This window comes from Gavialis gangeticus, unplaced genomic scaffold (genome assembly GCF_001723915.1).
Source record: "Gavialis gangeticus isolate Ggan-Ray unplaced genomic scaffold, GavGan_comp1, whole genome shotgun sequence".
NCBI lineage: Eukaryota > Metazoa > Chordata > Crocodylia > Gavialidae > Gavialis > Gavialis gangeticus.
Window position 1 is genome coordinate 159,452,935 of NW_017729024.1, and position 10,243 is coordinate 159,463,177.

Genomic DNA, 10,243 nt, shown 5'->3' on the forward strand with positions numbered 1-10,243 from the left:
TTATGGTTGGTGTTAAACCCCTAAATTTGAACACTACCCTTGCCCAGGGCCTAACAGAAGGGTTACATTTACATTATGTAAAACATGTCAGTAAAAGCAAATCAGTAGGAAGTTTCCAGATTATCAGTAAAAAAAAAAAAAAAAAAAAAAAAAAAAAAAAAAAAAAGGGTTTGGTGTTTAAAACTACAGGAAGCAGGGCCTAGAAACTTAAGCACTATTGCTACTTCCTCTCCTACACTGCAGCATATATGGCTACAACAGGTTCCCTATTTCTCCTGACACTACTTCATATAAATACTAGTCAGGTGATCTGAACGGCTCCTGCTGTCCTACTAACTTCCTATAGATCCCCAGGTCCCCTTCCTGGCACTGAAGAACATTGTAGTTCTGTACATTTCACCTTTTCTCAGCTTTTCCTACTTTTATGGGGCCTTGAGAAGAACAATTATAAAAAGCACTTTCCCACCTAGCTTACCAGTGATGAGATCTGCTCCCCGTGTCTGGATTTTTGGAACCTGTAGGAACCAGGTAAGTTACATAATGTTGCATTTGTGTGCCATTTAATCAGTAAGTCAGATGATGCACAGAGCAAGAACCACTGACGGGGGAAGGGGCTGGTTTTATATGCAACAAGTCTGTAAAAAGGTTTCAAGTTAAACTCCTTAGAATAGCAGCTGTGAAATGATGAGGATCCTTTCCATAATCTACTGAAAAAGTCTGCCATAGCTCTGTTCTGCTGCCTACAGCTTGTGTGGTATTTAGCTGCCTCGGAGTTGCTTTTGTGTGAATCTCCCTTCCCATGACCTCTACTGCCATGAGGCTCAGTGAAAGTAGCATATAAAAACACAGTAATAGGTAGCATCAGCGCTTCTAACACAAATATTTAACACCCTTATTCCTTCTGAGGTCTAAAAACTGAAACAAGGAAGTCAGGAATATATTGAATCATGATGAAGCAGAATAGTTCTTTGACAACAATTAGCTGGAACAGCTTTCAATATTGCCAGTCTCTTACAGGAAGTAGCAATATTTGGAAAGGCGACAGAGGCAGTCAAAAGGTGCTTCTGGTTTTCTGAACAAAGAAACAACATTATAACTCTGAAAATTTAAGCATGTTAGCAGAAAACTAGAACACCTGTTCTATTTAATGCAAATCACCTATTTCTATTTTAATAATGTTTAGCATGTTTTCAAAAGCAGTCTATATTGGAAGTATAAACTGCTTTTGAAAGTAATCTTTACTAAAAAAAAAAAAAGGCTGTGTTGTCTTTTTTTCTTTTAAACCTCCAAAAATTCATACCTGATTAGATAGATAGCTATCTTGAAATACTAATGGGTGTTAAAAAGACAATGTAAAAATATATTTATAAAACTAAATTGTGGCATAACACCAAGTTAAAAACGCTATAAAAAGTGAGAGTGGTGCTTCAGTGTTCAGAATTCTCCATGAACTGCCCCACACTTGGCATCAATCAAAGGAAATATCTTGCAAACTGTACATCACAAACCACTGGGATTTCTCAATGTCAATCTGCATTTGATTCCCCAGATCTCTTGGTTCTTTTTGCTGCCAACAGTTGGCCTTGCGATGGTTGTAAAATGTGAACAGTTGATCTTTATGTGGGGGAGTGTTTCCTTCAAGAGCTGCAGGGCATTGTCAGTCACTATTCCAAAAACTTGAAGAGTCTTTAGTGTGGGAATTTCACCAAGTTCTCTAGAGAGAAAAAAAACAAACTGATTAGTAGACTGCCCACGTGGTTTAAAACCTCTTAGCCTCATTCATCTATTAGTCTTATTCTTCCTGCCTGAGAAGTTGGAATATATAGCATTTCAAATTACCTCTGTCTGTTCTTATTTTAAAAAATCGGCTTATTTTAGAAGTAAGCTTCATTGAAAATTTAATCTCTCAATTGATTTTTAAAAGTTTAATTGCTCAGCCACATTGAATAGAAAGAGAAATGTAAGTGTAATAAAACATTTGGTAAATATGACAGGTTATTACATGATCCTCATACACATAGACTGGCAGCTGATGAGGATGGCTGGATTAGGTGGTTATGGCCATTTTCTGTGTGAAGTGTGACTTCCAAAATAGAAGGTGATTGGTTTCTTCTTCTTAACTTAAGTGCAATAATGAACTTTATTAAAACAGACATTCAGAACCAGTGGAAGGAATTTCCCCTAGATTACTGGGTAAGATATTGCAAAGTATCTAACCTCTCTGTGTTGTGACATTGGCTGGGTATATAGACCAGGTTATTTCATTGCTCTGCTTCAGTAGCATGTGGACAAACACAGTAATGTACCTGAATATGCAACCAGGCAGCAGATGCAATCATCATAAGGAGCAAACAAAATGCGAGCCACACCACTACACCCTGGTAATGATCTTGGGATTCCCATTTGAACAGTCCAGCTTCAGAAACAGATTAAACTCATCTTGCACACTGCTCATTTTTACCCCAACTTGATCTTAAATGACACTTTCACTAACTCTTTTAATGACAACATGACAACAGTGCAGCTGGATTTTCTTATGCATTCAATATTTTAAAGCTCCTACCTAATGAATTGGACAAAACATTTAATTTACTGAAGACCTTATGTGAGCCTTGGTTGTGCTGTTTAGAAAATAGCTTAAGGATTTTATTTCTTAAGGGTGAGAGGCTCGCAAAGCCCCTTTCATAGGCCTCTGGTGCCTGTTATATTTATCGCTAGGGTAATGTGTTTAATATACCTGTTGTTTTGATGCACATTCAGCAAATTTATGGTGCTATAAAATAGTGAATCAGTCACAAGGATATTCCACAAAAGATGCACCTCCTACCATGCAAATGGCAGGTTGGAACAGCTCGTTCTTAAATTCCTTCAGCTAAGTTACCTGATCCTCCTGAAAGAGCACGTAAACAAATATTTGCAGAGCAGTTAGTCTGTGGTCAGCTTTTCCGTACTATCTTCCCAGTACTTCTGAGAGAAAAATGGAACCAACCTCAAGATAGCTGACTCATTAGCAAAACAAGTAGGAGGAAAATGTTTCCCCAGTCAGTAAATGATTTTTTTTTCAGTACTTTTTGGAACTTCTAGAAGACCTACCAGAGCATCTTGGAAAACTGTTGAAAATTTCTAAAGAGACAGATTCAATAGCTGTAGTAGCTCCAGTGTTACCGAATACATGCTAATTGGAGGGTCTGGCCCAAGATTATGCTTTGAGGCAGGTGGATAACTATTATAATTCTGGACCAAACTCATTAACCTTGCATTGGTTTGGTATACTGAGGTAAGTGACAGGGGATCAGGAATGCAGACCTGCAATGAACCTGGGACAGCTCTCACAATAAGTAGCTATTACTTCCTCTTACTTTAGGGTTTTAGGAGACCATGTTACAGCCTATTTGCCTTTAGCAAATGGTTACCCTGATATGGACACGTACAGATGAAAGCTGAACTGGAGTAATTTACACCAGTAGGGTGCGTCCACACATGCAAGCACGTGCGCTTGCAGCAGCTCAAATAGAAGTGGTGCAAATTTGAGCTGGGGCTTTTTGCCTCAGAGTATGTACCCCAATGTGCATTTTGTTGTGGAGCAAATTGTGCCACTTGGGGCACCTGTGCTGGCCCCAGCAGTATAAAAACCTGCCTCGGCCAGCAGCTGAGGGCTGCTTGTCCTCAGGAGCTTCTGAGGCCCAGCAACTTGGTATCTGGGGACACTAGCCCCTTGTGTCAGGTTAAACTGCTGAAGCAGCATCCCAAATTCACTCTTTAAATACCCCAAAATCCATGTTCTTCCACAATTAGAATGAGAGAGAGAGAGGGATTGATGAGATGGGCAATGTTTTATCGCTATATTTACAATGTTAAAGCAATCTGAAATCCTACCAGTGTCTCTAGCATCATAATAAAATAAATCCTAAATATCTCTGTTTTAATGTTTGCTTTTGGTTTATCACATGGCAGGTATGTGATGGGGGAGGGGGATGTAGGGTTTGCAGGAGTGGGGGGGATGTGCGTGGGTGTAAAGGAATGCAGGTCAGTGTGGGTAGCTGTAGGGGGATGGTGTGGGGGCTGCTTAGGAGGGGTAGGTTCCTTGCCCCCCACAGGGCAGAACACCCCCACACAGCACATGAACTGCCCTGCCTGCATGGTTCCAGCCCCCCTGCCCCAGGGGCTACAGCCCCCTCCCCCTGCTTGTTCTCCTGCTCATCTCCACCCTCAGGAGGCTGGAGGCAGCAGGGGAAGTCTCCAGCTTGTCCCCAGGGGCTTATCTCCAGCCTCCTGCTCATCAGCCCCCTGCTTGTTCTCCTGCTCTGTCTCCAATCCTCCAGTTTGTTCCCGCACGTGCTTCTTACAGCATCTCAAAGGGGTTTGAGATGCTGCAAGAGGCACATGCATGCTTGTCTGGACGCTTCTGTAGAGTTTTATCTCTGTTATCATTCAGTGCACAGAACAGGGCAGTTTGAGGGGATGAATTGGCATTGCAAGGCTGTTATCTTAGAAGCTGTAAGGTGTATAAGTGAATAAGACAGAGATCTGTAGGAAGAAAAGATGGTGTCATGGTCAAGACAGATGAATATCTTCCTGGAGAAATGGGATTCAGGCAAACAATCCCTCTTAAACAAGGCTGGGAAGTCACCAAACGGTCCATTATTTGCTGGATGCCTAGCTTAAGACACTGGAGCCTAACCTGCAGAAGCACTGAGTACTTGCAGCTTCAGTGGAAATCAGGAAGAGCTAGACTTGCAGATATAAAGTTCCAGGTAGTGCCAAGTGTGCTGAAAAATACAAGTCCTGGTCATTTCAAAATTAGTGGATACTTCTGTCCTTAATTTATCTGAAATTGCTGTGGAGTACTGTAAAGGACTCTTACTATCATAGTGTAGGTGACTGTTTTGGAGCACCTCTGTAATAATTTATGAATGTTGCTCTGTGTTGTCCTAGTTACCAAACTATTTTCTGTAAGAAGAGAGAGCTTGATTTAATAAGGAAAGATCACGAAGAGAGAGGATCTCTCAGGATAAGCCTAAACACAGGATTTATCAGCTTGAGCTGGAACTCTTAGATGAGTGCTTCAACTGTTTTAGCCTGTAACGGGGTGCTTAGTGCTCCTGTTACTTTAAGGGGAAAAACTGCAGTAGCTAGAGCCCAGGCAGCTAAACAGGGGCCAGCTGTAAGAGGGAAGGCAGAAAGAAGATGCTGCTGCCTAGGTAGTAAGTGGCCCATTAAGGTAAAGGGCACACCTGCAGCAGGTCTGGGGAAGTCATCTGACCAGAAGGGAGCAGGGCTTAGAGAACGTACAAGCCCAAGTCTGAGCCTAGGTAGGCAGTCTAGCCTGGAGGCTCCTGAGGAAAGAGCTCTGGGGCAGGAGGGTTGCGGAGAAGCCCCTGGCTGACACCTGGATTGTCCTAGGAGTAATGCAGGTAGAATGCTGCTGACTCGCAAGGAATACAGCATGGGGTAGGGGGAAGCCTGGTGGTACAGCCAGTGACCTGGGGTTATGTTTGAACCCCATGCAGGGCTAGTTTGTGTTATAGAAAACCTAAGCCCACTGGCTGTAGCTTACTTATACTGGTGGTTTGGGGGTAGAGGAGGTCCCAAGGTGTTTAAGAGGCACATGGCTGTTTGAACTCTGCCAGGGGCCAGTCTTGAGGCACTAACAGATAGCAGCTGTGAAAGAGCTGAAGCCTGGGCCACAGGGCCCAGTATCCAGAGCAGGGCAGAGACTGGGCCAAAAGCAGACTCTTTGCCCAGAAGCAGGGTAGAAGCTAGGTCCAGCACAGTGATCCTAGTTTAAAATGCCCATCCAGAAGGAAAGGGCAGAGCTGAGGCCCCAGTGAAGGGAGAGTGATTGAATGACAACATCTGTAAGTCATAGGCATGGCTATGACTAACACACTAATTACTTTTTAAGGGGTAATTTTGCTGGCCCCTTAAGGTGATTAGTGTGTTAAAACACAGCCTGATAGAGGGCTGCTCCAGGACCCCTGGCTTCCCTCTTCCAAATTATTTACATCAAGGCATGGCAGGTGTGGGGGAAAAAGGAGAGGCTACCCAGAGGGCCAGGATGAAGTAGAAGCTGTGTGGCCACCAGGGGGCATCATGGCCACACCTGGGGCCCAGCACTTGCTACATACTCCATCATTTTTTTGACATTTAGAACCACTGACCTGGAATATAGCTCATGCCAGGTGAGGGGAAGCAGAGCAGGACTTTACCCCCTTTCCCCCACCCCTCCATGCCCTGCTTTTTCCATGATCTACCCCCACCCAGACCCAGGTCTGTATCTAAGGAGGGTAAGCACTGTTCCTCTGGGGACTTGAACACCAGCAACAAAAACCACGTGCTTTGTGGCTCCTCTTGTTGGTCCAGCTGAGCATGAGAGGAGGGATGGGGAACAAGGTAGGCTGAAGAGCATGGCCCACAGTTGCTTATCTGCTCATGTGCATGCACAACAGCATGCTGTTGGGAGCACAGGGACTAGCCATGTGCACTGCTGTGGAATACTGTCTGTGGGAAACTGGGGTGCTTGGTGCCAAGAGACAGGAAAAGCAATTGCTTACCTTCTGGCAGAGGGACTAGGCACCCTGGCTGCAAATGAGTCAAGCTCATAACACAGGCCATTTCCATTTGAGTTAAGTAAGTAATTAAAAGATAATGACAACCTACACCTGCTATCTATATCCATGTTAGAGAAGGGGTGATACATTCATGCCACCTGGGTTTTAACAGATGTCTGCTGACAAAAGGGCTAGACTCAGGAAAAATGGGGTCTGGCCCAGCGCAGGTGGGGGAGTGTGTCCTCGGGTTCTTTTGTTTCTGTTCCCTCCTCCCTGCTTCTGATCCAAGCCCATCTTCCCCTCCTGTTTTTTAACCGCTAAGACTGTAGAGGCTCAGGGTCTTGGAGAAAAAATATTGGATAGACATTGTATATTTTACATGTTAGCTGAAACTGTAAGACATTACTTACAACAAGGCAGCTGGAGATATCTGATAACATCGACTAAGGGACAGATGCTGTAGATAGATGAGTTGATGGAAATATTGAAAACATTCAGGTTTCAACATTACACTGTCACTGTAGTGGGAGAAAAAAAGTGCAGGTTGGGATGAGAAACATCTGTTAAACTAGTATTTATTTTCCCAAAAGCTTTTTTCAGAAGCTTTATTTTCTACTTGAAGCATTTTCTTCTAGCATCCAGAAAGCGCTTATGAAACTGACAAGGGGGTTACTTCTCCATAAGCAGGATGTTTTGCTAAGTTAAGAATAGATGCAGTACTTTACTGCATCATGCCATGTTGTTATGAATTATGGCTAGAAAATTACAGCACTGCACTGGAACAAAAATCTTTCCCTGCCCTGTAAGGGGTAAAGAGTTTGCTACACTCAGTTTCTTACCTTAAATCTAAGTGAACGAGATAAGGGCATCTTTCTACCAAGGTTTTAACATCTGAAAAAAAGCCAGACAGAAACGATCAGCCAGTCACTTTTCAGTAATGTTAGACCTTCTCCCTGCAAGCAAAAGCTACTTTTAAAGTTGCATGTGGTTTGAATTAGTTGCTTCTACATCCAATCTCATTTACTTGTTTTCCACTAAGAATCAGTATATGTTTAAAAAAAAAAAAAAAAATTGCATCTGTTTTAAAGATTATTTCTACTGCACTTGAAATATATAAAATCTATTCAGTGATGTTGTTCAATGCACAAGTTTTGGTTCCCCAGAAGCCCCAATAAAACTATTTTGTTCAAAGAAGTGTCCCTGAAGTATCATTTGCATAATCAACAAACTAATTTTCTTGTTTTAGTTTTAAAATTTAGTCACTTTTTTCTTTTAATATGGAAGAACTTACCATGCAAGTGAAAACTAGTTCTGCACCCAGCTCTTTCCAACATTTCCAGTACACTTTTAATTTTCACAGTGCCTGGGTTTTTGGATAGCTCCTGGTTTTTCTATGTAAATCTAGAAATTGTACTTCTGCTTTAAGTTCTTCCTTCGTGTCTACAAATAGTGCTATTAGTTTGCCTTCAAACTGTAAGTTCTTTGCAACAGGGATCAGCTTGCCATTATTTGAATTCAGCACCCAGAATGCCAGAACTCAGATTCCCAATTGTGGCCTCTGTGATACCAAATCGCAAGTCAGAATGGATATCAGCAGCCTAAAGGCTCTTACACTAAGTGTGCAAACGAAAGCACACCCTTTCAAGCCAATTCCTTGGAAAGCGTAAGAGTTTAGTACTGTTGCTTTTGCAATCAATCCTTTGCATCTCCTCTTACTTGGCAAGAACCTAAATTCAGGGGAAGGGGTGTCCTATTAATTTGGAGAAGTTTGCTCCATGTTGATTCATTGTAGATAGGGATATGTAGACAGAGATGCATCTTCCTCTTAATGAAGTATGCACTGAAGTCAGTGGGAGGCATACAGAGAGAAAGGGTGAAGTACAGCCTGGTGGAATAACCAAACTGTCTGTTGCTATTTGGCACCTTCTTGTCCTGTTTCCTGGTTGAAAAAATATGCTTCTTTTTAGACCCAGTGCTAGTTCTACCCTCAGTTTCCTTTCCTTCTCTGGGCTCTATTTATTTCTCTCCCTCTCCCAGTCGCCTTTGCATTTCCTTTCCTTTATGCTGTAACTCCCACTCCAGCTGCTTCAAAAGATCAACCATTACAGTACAGTCGCATCTTATGCATATTTAACTTAAGCTATTTCAACTATATGCGCTCGGCTGCTAGGGCTGGGTGCCGGCCAGGGCATGGCACGTAGTGCAGTGCCATGCGGTACTGCCTGCACACACCGGCGTGGCTGGGGGGCTCACACGGGACGAGGTGGCGAAGGACGAGAGGGGCAAGGAGTGCATGCGGAAGGCACAGCTGTTGCACTGCATGCACGGGCTGTGTGGCGCCATGCCTGCTTAGTCCGGGCCCTGCAGCAGTGGTGGCTGCTTGGCGCTGAAGCCCGGTGATGTCAGCTATACGCGCTGTCTTCAGAACGTAACCCCCACGTAATGCGACTGTACTGTGTATAGTTATTGATGACAATTAACCTTGGAAAATTATCAAAGCAGGGAAGTTTCTCTCTGAAACATTGTTTCAGGCCATCCGCAAAGTCGATTGTGCCAGATCTGCAAGTATGAACTGATGTAACAATCTGGGTATATAGCGAAGGTCACATGAGTACACCTGGTGAACTGAATCCATCTCTCAGAACATGTACTAGGTATTTTAACAGAAAAGTAACTCAATAGCTAGACTTTCAGATCCAGGAACAGTCGAGAGTCTCTCTCAGCTATTGTAACTGAGCAGGTGCAAAAGGTGAAGGCCTCGGCAGGAGAGGCAAGGCACACACAGCTTGTATATATCATTACTACTGCCCAACACATGGAAATTACTAGAAGCCATACAAAGAATCAACAAGAAGCTAATTGTTGCCCAATGAGGAGGAAAATTGTTCAGCTAGTTTAGCAGTCTTTGTGACAGCCCTGTGAGTGTTTGGTAACCCTAGGTATACTTCACTGGGGCCTAGTGGATTCATTTCATGGAACACCAATTCTGAGTGCTACCTGATATCTGTAGATTCTGCCTGTATCCACTGAGGTTTAGCTGAGTTACTTTTGAAGAAATCTGACTGACTGCTGCTTGAACATGATCAGCTGTGAAGTCACACCAGGACAAGTTCAGTTCTTGCAATCTAAACACAAATGAACATATAAACACACTCATTGGAAGCAATCCAGAAACAAAGATTTGGGCCTTAAAAGCATTTCTGCATTATTCCAGTACTAAAAATCAAGTTGTACATGACACACCCACCATAGAGTTTCTGCATCTGTCGCACCAAACGTTATGACATTAAACAAACGGCTTGGGGACTAATAACGGACATCCTGGTAGTCATTACTACTTAATGCCTACTGGCACACTAAGCACCTGTTGTTCTGTGTAGCTGGTTAGTTAGTGTGACTGTCTCTAAAGAAAAACAGATGAACTATATGTCCCTTATCCACTGCTAGCTTTGGAGTCATAGATTCATAGACACTAGGGCTGGAAGGGCCCTTGGAAGATCATTGAGTCCAGCCCCCTGCCCCAGGGATTGTAGGATCCCAGCAAGATAAACATCCAAATGTCTCTTGAAGGTGTTCAAGGTAGGGGCTTGAACCATCTATGGTGGCAGTCTATTCCAGACCTTGGGGGCTCAGACAGTAAAGAAGTTCTTCCTTATGTCCAGCCTGAAATGATCATGGAGGAGTTTGTGACT

The 10,243-nt window shown here is 43.2% G+C and overlaps 1 protein-coding gene across 1 annotated transcript in view; it reads right to left on the bottom strand.

Annotated features, from left to right (window-relative positions):
* Positions 1-546: 546 nt before the first annotated feature.
* SKP2 (S-phase kinase associated protein 2) overlaps positions 547-10,243 on the bottom strand; it is a 31,804-nt gene continuing 22,107 nt past the window's right edge. Inside the window, exons 7-10 of the mRNA XM_019517966.1 lie at positions 9,549-9,676; positions 7,391-7,442; positions 6,962-7,069; positions 547-1,714 (exon numbers count right to left, since the gene is read on the bottom strand). Of these exons, the coding sequence (XP_019373511.1) occupies positions 1,501-1,714; positions 6,962-7,069; positions 7,391-7,442; positions 9,549-9,676 (502 nt within the window). The 3' untranslated portion in view covers positions 547-1,500. The remainder of the gene's footprint in view (positions 1,715-6,961; positions 7,070-7,390; positions 7,443-9,548; positions 9,677-10,243) is intronic.